Source organism: Hippichthys cyanospilos, chromosome 2, assembly GCF_059441005.1.
Source record: "Hippichthys cyanospilos isolate Australia breed blue-spotted pipefish chromosome 2, RoL_Hcya_1.0, whole genome shotgun sequence".
Taxonomy (NCBI): Eukaryota; Metazoa; Chordata; class Actinopteri; order Syngnathiformes; family Syngnathidae; genus Hippichthys; species Hippichthys cyanospilos.
In genome coordinates, this window is record NC_142370.1 from 35,357,242 (window position 1) to 35,373,576 (window position 16,335).

At 43.8% G+C, this 16,335-nt stretch overlaps 2 protein-coding genes and 1 long non-coding RNA gene across 4 annotated transcripts in view; 1 reads left to right on the forward strand and 2 right to left on the reverse strand.

Annotated features, from left to right (window-relative positions):
- Nucleotides 1-369: 369 nt before the first annotated feature.
- On the reverse strand, nt 370-12,225 carry cs (citrate synthase). The gene is made up of 11 exons (XM_088438981.1): nt 12,048-12,225; nt 8,089-8,139; nt 7,239-7,346; nt 6,291-6,356; nt 5,847-5,978; nt 5,166-5,354; nt 4,106-4,305; nt 3,378-3,507; nt 3,194-3,295; nt 2,590-2,799; nt 370-1,815 (listed from the first exon to the last, which is right to left on the reverse strand). Exons 1-11 carry the CDS (start codon nt 12,096-12,098, stop codon nt 1,645-1,647), a joined length of 1,410 nt encoding a protein of 469 aa, XP_088295107.1. The 5' UTR covers nt 12,099-12,225; the 3' UTR covers nt 370-1,644.
- On the forward strand, nt 11,748-14,836 carry LOC148428400 (uncharacterized). The gene is made up of 3 exons (XR_015868387.1): nt 11,748-12,269; nt 13,660-13,836; nt 14,574-14,836. It is a non-coding gene; the product is annotated as an uncharacterized LOC148428400 (long non-coding RNA).
- Nucleotides 14,543-16,335, reverse strand: part of LOC148428401 (inactive dipeptidyl peptidase 10) — a 28,473-nt gene continuing 26,680 nt past the window's right edge. For both annotated transcript variants that reach the window (XM_088438967.1, XM_088438957.1), the window contains exon 25: nt 14,543-16,197. In XM_088438967.1, coding sequence (XP_088295093.1) covers nt 15,980-16,197 — 218 coding nt within the window. In that variant the 3' untranslated portion in view covers nt 14,543-15,979. The remainder of the gene's footprint in view (nt 16,198-16,335) is intronic.

Genomic DNA, 16,335 nt, shown 5'->3' on the forward strand with positions numbered 1-16,335 from the left:
AGGTGGCCTACTCCCCAAAATGTTGGATATCCGTGCCACTGAACATTTTGAAGAGTTGAAAGTAAATAAACATTTAATCTTGAAGAAGTTATGACCCTATCAAAGTCAGTCCAAATTGGGTGACAATAAGGCCAGGCTAGTGAAAAATACTAGGCGCTGAGGTGGGGGAAAAATAAAGACCTAGTAAGCAAAAAGTGACTTAACAAGAATCATGTTAAAAAAAGAATCTGCAAACACTAGATTAACATTTTAGCATGACCAGATAATAGTATGTAGTTGTAAAATACTGGTATCAAGTCTTCATAGGGCCCATATGGTGTCACGCTTAAATTTACTGGATTTGAAAGAAAGAAAGAAAAAAAGACAAGGCAGTGTTAATAAAAACCTTTATTTTTCCTTTTTTCCTTCCCCGAGTCAGGTTTTGCAGTATTTCTTGCCCTGTCCAAACCCATCCAGCCCCCCTGAAGAGCATCTGATGAACCCACCATACATTTCAGTCTTCATTTATCATTTACGAGCTTCCTCTACGATCAAAATAACGAATGCAGTAAGACAGACGAGAGTAAGAGGGAGGAAAAAAAAAAAAGGAGGCAAAAACGGAGTGTTGACACCAAGTCGCAGGCGGGTCGGCCATCTTGGCAGCAAAGCTCAAGAGCAAGCTTGAAAAAAAACACCCGGGACAAATCAAAGCAAAAAACACGTATGTACAAGATAGCTGCGGGAGACTAAACTAGGACAGTTGCTACTCAGTGTGACATATGACATATATATATATAACCTATGTACAAAAAAGTATAAATAAAACCACAAAATGACTCAACCATAATAGTTGAATACATATTTGAGCTAGGAAGACGGAGCAAGGGAAGGGACGGTGGGTGGGGTCGGGTCTCGCCGGGCTCTCCGGCTTGCAATGACCACATCCAAAGAAAGCTGAGACGATGGCGAAAAAGCGCCGGCGAGGACAAAAAGCAACAAACAAAAACGAGCTTTGAACTTGGGATTCAAGCTTGCTCTTAGGCATGACGACGGGACGCCCGCCAGACTGCCGTGTCGGTCGGCGGGTTCAAGTAGCGCCGGGCTTATTTTGATCATAGAGGCAAGACGGGCCAGCGCCCAAGAAAAAAAAAAAAAAAAAAAAAAGCGTCACATTCAAAGTGGCTTTATCTTTTTTCTTTTTTTTTTTTAATGTATAGCTTGATGACACTGATAGCGGTGAAAACTGGAGTGCTCAATAAAGGGAGTGAAACGTTGCCAACGGCAGGACGAGGGCGGGGCTACGGAAGAAACCAAAGCGGCTTGTCAATTGATTGCTGGGGGGGGCGCGGCCTTAGCCGTCGAAAGAAAATACAAAGGAAGTGCATTTGACTCCAATAATTCCCTTTGAGCGTCACGCTTAAATCGACAGCGCCGACTTGCGAGCGAGGCTAGCTTAAAAAACAAATAGCACGTCTGCGGGGAAGTTTCGCTGGACGATGGAGGGCAGTCGTTTTGTGTGTACTGACATTAAAAGTATGCGGGCTCTTGAAATCCAGGGGGATCGCGGGGGCGGGCTAGGTAGGGTGGAGTGGGGGGTGGGTGGGGCGGGTGTCGGGGGCTGACAACTCATCTTAAATTTTTCCTCCCGCCACGGACGCTCCCGAATCAACCCGACTTGGCGCCCACCAGGGACATGAGTCCATCCGTGCTCATGGACTTGGGTCGCTCCAGAGGGAAGCCCAGGGCTCGACTCCACACCAGCTGGGCCAGCACGCCCAGTGCCCGCGAAACACCGAACAGCACCGTGTAGTAGTTCATCTCGGTCATTCCGTAGTACTGCGAACGAGAGCGGGTGCGAGGTGCGTTTCAACATTGATATGCATTTTTTCCAATTGTGGAGAAGTCAGGAGGGCCGTCATCCAATTACGCTTGGTTTAGAAAAAAAAAAAAAAAAAAAACAGTACAGCGAACCTCTATGTATTCAACATTTGTTGTTAGCAAGTTCTCTTTTTGTGCTCAGGCTGAAGTTACTTTGGCGCCATCTGGTGGAACTGCAGCAGTGTTGTTAAATGCCATTCAATGCTAGCGTTTTTGTCTACAATTTTGATGTCCTGTTGTGTTGTCAGAAAGAGTTTATCTTCATAAAGCCAAGAAAAAAACGGTTGCATGTAGCCAATTAAACTCCAAGGGGAAAACAGGGGAAAACAATAAATAAATTGTTCTGGAATATTCATACAGGAGCCCCGATATCTAACTTGAGGAAAACGCTATCAATTGTTTTCAAAATCAATTTAAAGTTTCTAATTCCCTGACGAAAACCCCACAGTACCACCCGGTGCCGTGGATGTGCAATTACACCTCGCACCGGAAGAGCAAAGTCTGTTCCCCCAGGCCATACGTGCACCCCCGTCATCACATTGCGGCCTTCCCGGGGGGGCCCAGGCCACTATTTGAGCCGGACTGCATTAACCCGCGGTAGCACATAAGAACACATTTTGCCGCATCATTCGAAGAATGAAAATCCGCCCTCTATTTGACAAGAGCCTGATGAAAGGAAGCAGTCGGTTGCCACAAGTGATGAGCGCGCGGCGGCTTTAGCGGGCAACTCACCTGCAGGAGAACCCCGCTGTGGGCGTCCACGTTGGGCCAAGGGTTCTTGGCCTTCCCCTGCTCCAGCAGCACGTTGGGGACAATCTTGTAGAGCTGAGCCACCATCTTGAACATGGGGTCGTTGGGCAAGTGCTTGAGGGCAAACTCGCGCTGGCAGGTGTAACGCGGGTCCGTCTTCCTCAGGACGGCGTGACCGTAGCCCGGCACCACCTGGCGTCACAACGCATCCAATTTCAGCATCCAATTTCAGCGCCATGACACATCTGCGACATTTATCTTAACCCCTGTGCACACACTTTGCAAACTGTACACGTTGCATTTTTACCCTAATTTTGCTTAAAGACAGCAAAGGCTGGCACGCTAGCTCGTTTTTGACTGCACGGTGGCGTATCCAAAACATACAACTGAAGCGTCCTCATCAGCATCAGACGTGGACGCTTAAATTTGTTCTACTGATAAGCCGCACCCACTAAAAAACAAAACTCAACTTTGGTGTTGGGGGATTCGCGGACAAAGGTTTATCAGAGTTCAGCGGCAGCTATTATCAATTGGCTTCCGTGCATTTTATTATCCTTGAAACCTTCTATTCCATGGTGGTACTTACCCTTCCCGACTTGAGCGTGTTCCAAATGTAATCCCTCATCCTCTCATCCGACACCTCCCCGCCCAGTTCCTTTTGCAAGGCGGTGAGCCACACCAGCACCTCCTGGGGGACAAAAAGAGGCGCAGGACGGCGGCCGTCAGGACGAAGCGGGCCCGGGTCGCGTATGCGGCGGCCGACGACCGACCTGGTTGGCCAGGCCGTGAAGAGGACCGGCCAGACCGTTCATGGCGGCGCTGAAGGACAAGTAGGGGTCTGACAGGGCGCTGCCCACCAAGTGGCTGGTGTGGGCGCTCACATTGCCTCCTTCGTGGTCGCTGTAACGCCGCACAAAATTCTTAGCCCGTGTCTGACTCAACTCGTTTATTTCTTCAACAAAAAACAAATCTACCATTTTCCCCCTTGCGGCTTATAGAAAAAGCATTATTCAAAGCCAATTTTCACCTTAATCCCTGAACCCGCCTGGGATTTGATATACAGTATTTTTATCCGAGCATGGAGGAAAGATATCTTTTATTCGAGCAAGTTTATTTTCCTCAGAAATAACACGTCGTGTTCATTATCATTATGTCCCCCCCCCAAAATCAATAGTGCAATCAATTGAACAAAATGACGCCGCTTGGCTCAAAAATCGCTCATGCAAAATTGTCTTATGATTAATTTGTTCAGAATCCAATAGAGTGCAAAACTGTGAATTGAACTGCACCAGCAGCTGTAACAGCAATCAAGTGTTTGACCATTTGAAAGGAGAAATGAGACATGGGGTAAAGTTAGGTCTATATTTTGGTTCTTGAGTAAATGAAGAGAGTCCCTCTATCACAGATGTGACTGCATCTGAATGTTTTGCTTGCCTTAGCCATTTTGTTGATTCAAATGCAAGACATGTTTTTCCCGAGGGCAGTACGTGCGCGTTACCTGTGGATGGTGAGGTAGAGTCTCATGAGCTCCGTGAACTGGGCGTCGCTGTAGCCCAGCATGTTGGTAAAATTGTGAGACCAGTCCAAGTTGGAGTCGATGGCGCCGATACTGCTGCCTTCGCGGTACAGGTTGCGGTAGATCTTGGCGGCGATGCAGGGCAGCTTGGCGATCAGGTCCATGGAGTCTTCGTAGACGTACTAAAAAAGCCGATGAGAGGTGGGGGCTTTCAAAGAGTCACGCCGTGTCGGAATATCACTTAGTGCTAGCTTGTTACTTAGGCTAGTACGCTAACTCATACTGTTGATGAGCCTCGTGTGGCACATTTTGCACAATTGCACCCAATGGAGAGGCCGTAGCTGGAAGTAAACAAGCTTTAGTTGTATAGAGATGACGCATGTGCACTGAACGTATTCATAAAGCACATTGATGCTGTATAAAAGCGCCCTGATGGGGTATTTTTCTTCAGCTACTAACATCTTACGCAGTGTCAAGTACTGTTTACCTCAACTTATGAGTTTTTAAGGTTGTAAAATCAGTTGCGCACATTAGGTTTTAATTTGTTAGCTTTTGACAAACATCATGAAAGAGGCCACGCGCCGACAAGTGCACTTTTAGTCAACGAGATGTTCTACTTCCTGGTTAGAAATGTTGAGACCCAAAAAAACCTCATAGCTCCTAAGAAATTAAACAGGTAATGTGCTGAAGGTAAGATTTCATCATTTTTATGCATTCGGTTAACTGCGGATCCTTTACAAAACCATGATACAGATCCTGTATTGGACATAGTGGTTTATGGAACACGGTCGAAACGGTTGACAGTGTACTTGCTCAATAAGGAGAAGCCTGGTAACAAACCTGAGCATTTTTAGCTGTTATTGAAACGCTGACTTTTTCCAAACTGCGGTAACCATCAATGCGCCAGTGCTCCAAATCTATACCATGTTCCGAGTAAACCGCGCACCACTAATGCCAATGGGCGTTTACTGTGACAGAGTCTGTTATTTTAAAGAGAATATACGTGAACATACGAAAGGTTAGTGCAAGTGTGACAACCCACCTCCCAGTACTTGGACTTGTGCACGCCCTCAGAGTATGCGCGTGCGAAGCTGCTCTCACTGTTAAGAGCCGTGATGGCGGCGCTGAACTGAGACATGGGGTGAAGATTGGTGGGGAAGTTGTCCAACATGGTGACCACGTGCGACGGCAGCGCCGCTCTCTTTGCCCACTCTTTGGATACCCAGTTCACCTGGCAAACCGGAGAGCGCAGGATCACGTACGCATCCCGTCTTACGCAGAACTCTACTGACGTGGACCGACAATAAGGTTTTTATCACTCGGGGTCAGCTAAAAGGCCGAGCGCTTATCAGTTTGCTCCGTCTCTATCTTCGGCGATAACGGCAATGAAATGAACTTTTTCCTCAGCAATAAACTTGTCAGACTGAATCGTTCATAAATGATCACCAGATATTTCATAGCGACTTGATGTTCAGAACTACACCGTGATGTTGTTTTACAAGCGGTTGCGGTTTGTATACTGTACACCGTGTTCCTAATGTCCACTGGAAGTTGCCTTTTAGTGCCGGCCGAGTCCATTTGCCTACTGCCTAGTACGGCTACATGAAAAACAAGGATTTCCACAGCTTTCAAATGGATGCTTAGATTCTGACTTGATGAAATGATTCCCATCGAACATGGAAGAGTTTGCTTTTTTTTTCTTCTGTGGCTCCCCAACTCTCACCTGTTCCTCAGTGGGAACCTGTCCTGTGACCAGCAGCCAGAAGAGGCCCTCAGGCAGCGGCTCCTCACCTCCTTCAGCTTTTGGCAATAACTTCTGACACTCTGGGATGCTATAGCCTCGGAAGCGGATGCCCTTAAAATAAAAAAAATAATAAAAAAAGGGTGGGGGGGGGGGGGGGGGGTCCATCTCCCTTTTTTTTCTTTTAAAGCAGGAAGAACCATAATAGATGTGCAGTCATAGATGACAATAATTTATTGGCAATGTTGAGAAGGAGTTATTGCATTGTTACAAGCTTCTACAAAGGAAGCCAAGGTTGCAAAAAAAAAAAAAATCTTGCAACAAATCAATTACAGGGGAATATACTGTATGACATGTTTCTTCAAGCACAGGTGTGAGTTGATGTATTGAGGCAAGTATGCGAAAACAGTAGAATTTTGTACTGACCTCATCAGGATCCAGCACAGAGGTCTCATAAACCAGACCTTTCATCCCCCTCATCCCTCCATATACCTAAGTGAGAAAAGTGCACAAATGTTACGCTTTGCAGGTGAGAGCAGACCAAAAGCAGACCAATCTGTTATTGCGCTATACTTGCGCAGCACATGAAACAACTTCCGGTCATAGCAACAAAAGACATTTTCTCATTACTGCTTGCCAGTAGCCGTACAGACACGTGACTCAGGATGCGCAGGGCAAGTACTTTTCCAATGGTAAAGTCCATTCTTTGGTTTTGGTGTGCGTTGCGCCCAGCTGTCCAATTCACTGGCGTTTTAAAAGATCCAATAAAGGTCAGTGTGCCATTGTGCACCTGTCGCGTTGCAGTTGTTGGTGACCCGATCGATAGCTGACACGTACAGGCCAAACAGATTAAGTGGGCTAACTAATCTGTGTTCCGCTTCATGGCTTACCTGGGTGTTGCCAAATTTAACACAACAGATAACTTTGCTTACTGGCCATTTCGCGTCACGTCCACCCAATGGCGCTAGGGTGCAACTGTTTACTTTTAATACAGAGTAATTTGCCGTATTATCACTAATCGCTTGTGGGGCAGTGCAATTTGGAATTCCAAAGTTTTCATGACAAACACACATTGACGAGTCACACAAACCACCGGTGTTTAAAGCTGTTTTCAATCAGAAAGCCCGAGCCCTTTCAAAACCTCTCAAAATCAGTCAGTGAATTTTATTTGTAAAGCATATTTCATATAGCAAGCATAAATTCAACGTGCGTCAAAATAAAACACAAAGATGGCGATTCATGACAAATGCATATTCAAAACAAAACAAACAGCAAAGCTAATTATAAGCTAGTGAAAACAGCTATGTTTTACAATGGATTTGATCGATAGTTGTACCAGAACTGAATGCGATGAAGAGTTTGAGATCCGCTCACCATGTCCACGTTAATCTGCCCGATGTTGGTTTTGCCATACTGCTGCTTAAAGTTCTTGATCCTGCTCTGTTCTTTAGGGATAAGGTCTGACAGAACATCCTTCAAATTCTGGATTTGAAAAGAAACCACACGCACATTAAGGGACACAAATAAACATCTGGTCCAAAAATAGTACACGAGTAAAATACGATCCGAAGTTCAGTCAACTAACTAATTGCAAACATTTGAACAAAGAATTGCTCAATTGCTCGACAAAGGTCAGCGCAAAAACGTTTTTTTTTTTCTGTGCGGAATTATAGTGCCCGGAAGAGTCTGCACAGACAGACCTGAGCCTGTCATAGCTGATGTGACACGTTGTCTTACGATCGCAAACAAGAGTAGACTTAAGGTCTTTTCACAATGAACTTAGTAATATGCAGCCAGCTGCCTGTAGCCGAGTTTACCATATTTCTCTGCGGACCGGGCGGGCGGGGGAGGGCCATCAACTTTTACGCGTGGGCGACTTGTACTCTGAGAAATACGCTACATGCAAAATTTTTGTTCCTTGAAGAGTTCTGGTCAAAAGATCATCCACCATGTGATTAGTGATCAGTTCTGATCAGATGGATGCAAATGCCACTACGTGAATTTGGAAAGACTGTTTTATAGACATATAAATATTGATCCAAAAAAGAAAGACTTTTACTTAAACAGCTTGATTATAACAAGTTACGTGAAGTTCAAAACAAGCTGTCAAATGGCAGACAGGCACTGGTCGTACTACAACCACATTTTAATGGGGCAACGAGGGTACCAGCGACAAAATGGCATCTTGCATTACAGAGGGCTTGGCGGGGTCGTGGTCACTTACTGTTGCAGAGGCGCTGGCGTTTCTAGCAGTTGTAATCAAGTATGTAGCATTCTGTGACACAAGAAATGACAAATATTACTATTGTGACACTTTCTCAAATTAGGACAAAAAACAAAGTAAATCAAGCTAGGTTGATTTTAAAAGCTGATTTTTTTGTAGTGACAAAAACACACCTCTATTTACAAAGGTTTTAAAAACAAGTGGCAGCTGAAACAAAGTGGTTTAGATCAATAAATGAAATGTAAATTATAAAATGTAATAAAAGATGCAGATACATTAGTTTAAAGTGCTCATCATGTGGTACAACAAAGCACGTCCACGGGCAATATATAATCAATAGAGCACCTCAATTAGTAACACTTCTATACCCAATCCTCATGAATAAATCATCTTTATTCCACCAAGCCAGCTGTTCATACACACACACAGACAAAATAGCCCAGTGGGATTTTATTTACTTATTGCGAGTTAAGAGTTGTGGTCAAATGTTTAGCTACACTCTTAATACAGAAGGTATGCATTGCATTATTGGAGCTTTAGCTATTTCATTTGAACAATTATTTTTCTGGGGTGAAATTATCTGAAATTTTCAACTGAGTTAAAAGTACCGTATTTTCCGCACTATGTGGCACAACTTCAATGAATGGCCTACTTTAAAACTGCTATCATCTATATAGGATGCGCCGCATTATAAGACGCATAGAATAGAAGTTACAGTAGTGGCTGGTGTTGTGTTATGCATCCACTAGATCGAGCTGCGGTAAAAGCAATTCCAGCAAAACAATCGGCTAGCACATATATGCACTGTATAAGGTGCACTGGATTATAAGGCAGTTTTTGAGAGAGAGAAAAAAAGAAGGCTTTTAGGTGCGCCTTACTGTGCGGAAAATACAGTATAACGCACAAACAGCTTCAGGGGAGGGGGGGGGGGGGGGGCATTGTAAAAATCCAAGGAACTAAGCAGGAAAGTTGAAGATTAGTAGCAGAAAACAAGTTGTCAGGCCAAGTTCATGACAGACTCAACAACTGAAAGAGAAGTGGCAGCTTGGGTGGATTGGCTCCAGTCCCACTGGCATGATGAGTAAGCAGCACAAACTAGTTCAGAGGGAACGGCTCACGGGGGTCATTTAAAACATAAAGGTAGGATCTTATGTCACCGCACATAGCAGAGTGGCGATTATGTAACATGCCAGGAGGAGCTTATATATGGAGCATTAGGCAGAGCTCACTTCCTGGGAGGAGCGCTTCACAAAAGACATGGACAACTTAGGAGTCAACTGTTGGAAGTTCTCAACCAGCCTTTTCTGACAAGGACATTTGTTTCATAAAATAGAAAGAGTACCACAACCTACATTTGACTTTTTTTCGAAGACAGACTTTCTAATCTGGGAGACTAATACTTTAACATAGTTTTATCCTTCTCACACACTTTAAGCACACTTAATCCAAACACATTTGTCGAAGTATTATTTAGCCCCAGATCTCGCTCTATCCCTGTAACAAAATGGGAAACCGTGATCGCATAACATTTCTCCAACAGTAAACAAAATGGGAAACCGTGATCACATAACATTTCTCCAATAACAAACAAAGTGCACTCGCTTTAAGCCATTACAGTATCGTCACTTGTCAGATGACACAAGAGAGTTCACCATTGTGTACTTAGATAGCAAAATGTTCAAACAATACGTTTTGGTTTTAAGAAAGTCCACGAGCTTCGTCCTAACATTATGCAAATGTACATCGATGGAATAATGGATATAAGAATGGAATAGAATGCCTGTATTGTCATCGTGTCGCTGGTATACAACAAAATTGGGGGCGCTGCTCCAATGGCGCATAGTAAGTAAATATGAATAGTAAATAGAATAAATAAATATTTGGCTAGTTTTATTGCATTATGACACACGTGAAGCAGAAGAAAACAAAAAGCACACAATGCTCAGAGGCATAGTCGCTCTGCTCCGCGGAACCACAAGTATTATTGTTGAAGACCTTCTCTGGCTCTTCTTTTTTGAAGGATGGGCAAGCGGCAGATGGAGCCCTCCATTAAAGGGATCCTAAACTAACTTGGCCATTTTGAGCAATGAAAAGTTTGTATTTTGTCTATTAACTAATGTATTTTGCATACACACACTCCAAATACATTTTTGCCATTTACTGTCAAATGCAAATGACATCACTTGGCAACGACCAAATCACGGCTCTCCTGTTTTCTGGGTATTGTCATGTGACCTTCATAAAATGCGTCGTAAAAGAAATCCTTTGTGAAACTTGTCCTGGAACTTATCTGACGCAACTTGTCAAATGCAGTGCTGGTTTAGGGTTTAACCCCCAAGGATACAATTTCACTCAAAGATTTCTTTCAACATCTCAGTTTTGTTTTGTTTTTTTTTCACTCCCAACAGTAAGAATAAACAACTCTTCTTCATAGTATATGTCAGATGACCCACACCCCACAGATGACTCAGATGAATCCTAAGATTATTATTATTATTAATTATTAATACCATATTAATTTCACACGATGTTAGAACAAATTTAATTGTAAAAAATTGATTTACGACTAAACTGCAGAGGTAAAAAAAAAAAAAAAAAAAAATCAAAGAATATACAAGGCGGTTAAGTTGATTCAATTTTACGTACCCCAAAAATGAAATCTCATGGTCAGGGGCACCGGATTATAACCATCATCTTTATGAGAAAAAAAAAGGCTTTTCTGTGTGCCTTACAGTGAAGATAACACGGCATGTGCCAAAGTAACTTTTAAACATTTTATTTATTTATTTTTCTTTCCTCAAACAATGGGGATCTCACCTTTGCAACATTCAAATTGCTATACCTTGGTTAATGTTATCACTTACCTCCATGTATTGTACAAAGCGAACTACGCGTAGTTAAACATGTTATTTTCAGAGACAAGACCTATCAAGTGAACACATAGTTTGAAATGCGATTTCACTTGCAACGGCACTTGGTCTAAAGGTGCCAGGTGTTCTACCACATTTGAGATTTGAAGACAAGACCCGGTTATGTAAGAACAACAATAATGAGCCAACCGGTGCAAAAGGTGACCCAAGGAAGGTGAAAGGGTAGAGTGTGAAGGATCTTATCTGGTTATGGTCTCTATTACAAAGCCTGAAAACCATTGCATTTTATACAGCATTATAAACAGAGATTACACAGTGCACTTTTACCTGATATGAGGTCATTTGGCCAATGTTAAGGTCAGTGGAGTAGGTTAAAAGTTGTATGATTGTAGTCAGCGCCTAGTAATCTCATGTAAATCCATTACATACACTGCTGCGATTAAATTATTACATACCCTGCCATGTACCGTTACATTCGTTCTTTATGTTCTGATCAAATTACCTTCCAATCACTACTCTTGTGCATTGATGTGATAAGCAGCGAATGTTGATTTTACATGGAAAAAATAGCACTACAATAAGAAGTTTCTAATTCAAAGTCCACAAAGGTGCCTTTTGACGATCTTGTCACGGGATATTAGGTAAAGTTACAGAATATATGAAAGTGAAGGTCAACATGAGGGCGGCGAATCGTTAAGGTTCTCACAGCTGCTCAAATCGAATTCGTATCAGTGCTTCGAATCAGATAGCGTCACTGTTGACTTAAAGTGAAATGATTTATCGGTTTGACAAAGTGAGCTCTTTACATAGCTTTACTTGAACCAACGTGTCCCGCCAACGACAGCTCGTTAAAAGAAGGCGGCACGGACACGCGAGTTAGGGGAATTGAAAACACTTCCAATAGGTAGGCTCGATTCGTGAATTTCAGCGCTCACGGTGTTTATATGAGCGTGTTTTACTAGTGGCGGCTAACGAGCCGACAATGTGGCCGCCGAAGCTAGCGTTAGCTTAGCTCGTCGTTAGCCGGCTAACTTCCACTTGAGGGCTTGAGCGACAAAGTAACGCAAAGGCCGCGCGCAGCCATCTTACCTTTGAATTGAGGAGTTTAGGCGCTAGCCTGCTGACAGTCAGGAACGACATTGTTTCTGTGTTCGAGAGTTACTCTGGCGTGCGCTCAGCAGACGAGGAAGCCGCTACCGGTGCACCGCGGAGCCGCTTGAAGGTGCCCCTCGGAAGAACGGAAGGTTGAAGAGGGATTGGGGCCCGCAAGTAGATTCCACGTTGATTGGGCGACGTACCGGAAAAGTCGAGGTGCGTAGAGGCCCGTGATTGGCTAGAGTACCGCTGCGCCTATGTTCATTTGACGCCGCCGTGACGCTCTCGGACCATATTGCATGATCAAGACGTGACTGTCAAAAGTTGTTTACCTAACAATTTGCTTATCTGACTATGAAGTCTGGATTGTCACAAAAAAAGCGCTTTGAAGCATTTCTTAGTTCGGGACCAATAGGATGGTCAAGCGTGAGTTTAAAACATTACAGTTACTAAGGTAGAATATCCCCCTCACTTCGGTTCTTAAATGACAAAGGAATGACCTCATTTAAAACAAACGCATACATTGGCAGTGGTGTAAAACTTGCGACCCGGGGGCCATTTAGAGCCCGCCGTGCATATTTCAGCGGCCCATGCAAAAATCACTAAACTTGACATTTAATTGAAATTGGTGGGCCTCGCTCTTGGTGGAAATTTATCAACCCTTTGTTTGCATACATTGTGTATATGTTTCTTGCTTTTTTTTAGTGAATGCCACAAACGTATTTTCTGTGGCTGCGTACTGTATTAAAAGTGTAAGCGGCTATCGAAAATGGATGTGTGGATAATGTAAAACAATTGTAGAATTGGAATCTGCTGATTTGAAACCTTTTACACAGTAATATTATTGTTTCAGACATGCCTGTAAAATGTTGTCCTCAGTTTCACTTCATGTACATTATAATCCTGGGGGCTACGCCCTCTTTGTCCATGACACTGAGCAACATCCCTGCAGTTATCCATCCATCCATCCATCCATCCATCCATCCATCCATCCATCCATCCATCCATCCATCCATCCATCCATCCATCCATCCATCCATCCATTCTTGTTCTTAGCCGTTTATCCTGGAGCCTTTCTCAACTTCCTTCAGGCAGTAAGCGGGACACGCCCTGAACTGCTTGCCAGCCGATCACACAAAGACGAACAACCATTCACAATCACAGACACTTGTCCAATATACCGACCTTTCACGTTTTGGGGAACGTGGGAGGGAACCGGAGAAAACCCACACAGCATGAGGAGAACATACAAATTGCACACAGGAAGGCAAAGCCAGAATTAAACCCAAGAACATCACATCTGGAGCACATGTGCGAGCCTTCCACCATGCGTCCGTTCCTGCAGTTAATAGTTTGATTTATTTAACAAACATTTTTTCAGGTGAAGTTCTAGTCCATCCCCACCCAGTATTCAGATTGTGAGTCTAAATTCAAACTCAGAACCACACAAATGTGAGACACATGTTCCAATTGTACTGCTTTTTTGTGGCATTGTAATTTTAGACTCACTGTGCTTTGACGCTGTAATTTGATGCTGCATTTCAGGCAAAGCAGAGGTCACACTTGACTTGACAAAAGTTTTTGTATTCTACTTTCTCGATTTCAGAGCAGTGGCCAAAAATGACCCAATTGAAACAAGATAAACAACTGCAAGGACAAAGAATTTTGCTGTAAAAGAAGATTTTAATTGTCAAGGTTGTGCTGAAAAAAACAAATGCTTGATGTCGAGAATCGTGGGCATGCAATGGTTGAGTTTGCTGGACTGTCCCGCTGTCTTTGACCGGTAAATTCCATTTCAGTACATCTCATGCATGAAGAAAGATTCATTCATATTTTGAATAGCAAAACGTCGAACACCTTCCGCTGCGGTCAACTGCATCGCTGAATACATTCATTCACATTATCAAAGCAGTCCATCCAATCTAGCCTATGTCTTGGCACACATCCTATGCATTTCGCTATTTACTGTAAGTGGTGTAAAAAAAAAAAAATGGTCACAAAAACTCTAACCTTAAAAAGGAACGTGGATCCTTTCCAAGCAGCCTTTAAGCAAAATGACTCATCAAAAGTAAGAGTGAGCTTCATTTGGGAGTTTCGCCCTGCAGCATTCCCAACATGAAACCTGACAAGTCTCAGATTGTGAAATTATACTTTGCACCATGATGACTAAACACAGAAAATGCAGTCTACTTCACATCATGCATTCTTGAAAACCTGTAAACATTTGGCACAATCATCACCTCACGTTTACAGTGGATATAGAAAGTCTCTTCACGTGGGGGGCCCAACCACTGGACCGATCGAACGGCAGTGTAAAATTGGGTGTAAAATCTCATTCAATTCCTTAAAATTTGGAGTGAGGCTAAAAGAAAACAAAATGCGGAAAAACTGGAAGCGCTGTGAATACTTTCCGGATGCACTGTTTGTCCCGATCAGAAATGTACACCAGACCCCCCCCCCCCCCCCCCCCCCCCCCCCCCCCCCCCAACTTGTCTTGACAACATTTGCGCATTCTTTCAGGCAAAAGCATCCCACGTGTGACAGATGGCGAGGGCAAGGCCAGCCCGCAGATTTGGAATGGGTTGTTTCAGCTTTCCGGCAGACATCGAAGGATCGACCTTGGAAATGGCGTTCGTCCAATGATTCGCAGTGTTGCCTCTATGCCAAATATGTGCGTCAGATAGTTTGAACCAAAGGTCCTCAGCCGCCGGTCCGTGGCCCGGTACCGGTCCGTGGCTCAACTGGTACCAGGCAGCACCCGAAATAAAGATGTTTGGAACGGAGTCATTTACCCTTTAAGAGTTCATTGATTTGTGCTTTGTTTGGCTTGAAGATCTCTGTTTTTTGGAGCCACCTCTGGCCACTGTTGATATTACATTTTGTAGTGAGGAAGGACTGTGCGGCATCAGTTGAGAGCAGTCACCGTCGGTGACACACACGTTGTTCTGTCTCTGTGAAGTCTGGCTCATAAGTTGTACTTTCTTTGAAAGAATGTTGTCAGCTATGAAAATATGCCCCAAATTACTTTGTGATGATTCAATAACTTGTGACTGTGGATAACATGCTAGCTAATATTAGCATGCTGCCTTGTATGTGTTTAGCTGGTTTATCGTTTGTGCCAGGTATTTCCCTTTGGTAAATGTTAGCATATGCAAAGGTTTTCCATTGATAAGAACTCATTCTAAATCTAATTAATGTTTGTATTGAAACCAATAGCATTTGTAAGTGTAATTACAAACGGACAACATGGCGAACAAACGATTGCTTATGGAGGTTCGCCGGCACAAACGTCTTTATGTTTCGTATGAAAAGGAATACTGCGATCTAAATACTGTAAACAACTCCTGGCGAGCACCGCGTTAGGGAGAGGAGTCTGTTTAAGAATTTTGATCATTTGAATCTACTGGGATTCTGTTATAGAATAGTGTTGTTTATATGCTGTAGAGTCCATTTACTGCCACCTAGAGTAATTATTATGTAACGGGGGGTTGTTTATGAGGAAGTAAGAAAAAGGGAAGGGCTTCACTGGATTTTTTTTTCACACCGGGGGGGATTTTTCTGCACATGAGGGTTGTAGAGGAGCTTTACTGTGTGTATATATATTTAAATCTTCTTTTGGGGACCCTTGTTTTAAACTACAACATTTTCTCACAAACCTTGTGCTTGTTTTGGTGACATTTTAAGAAAGGGCACAAAAACAACACAAGGGCGTGTTGACTTTCTATACCCACTGCCTTTTGTAAACAGACAGGGCCTGGAGCAGAGAGTAAACATCGGAAACAATTGTGTGCGACAGGTGATGAGTTGCTTCTTTTTGCAGAAGTTGTAGGAGCCGATGGCCTTGGCTCGGTCCGCACTCCGCATCACACTCACCGCCAAGGCGTAAACGATAGTCCCGTCAGAAGCGGGGGCGGGGAACTGCGGGCTCAGTCATCCTCTTCCTCTTCATCTTCAAGCGTATCCGAGAGGATGCCGCGCTTGAAGCAGTTATGAAGGTAGTTGAGCAGCGTGCGCTGGAAGTGCTGGACGCTGCGCGCTTCTCGCAACGTGTGACCCTCGTCCGGATACAGCTGCAGGGAGTAGTTGGCCTCCGCCCTCACCAGTCGGCTAACGAGCTCGGCGCTGTGCTGAAAGTGGACCCTCGCTGTGGCCAAACACATAACACAAGCGGCCGTTAGCGATTAAGCTCGGATGAGAAACACTTGAAGATCCCATATCAACGCATTTGAAGCTTTCCGCATCTTACATTTGGCGCATCGGAAATGACATTTCTTATGAAGTA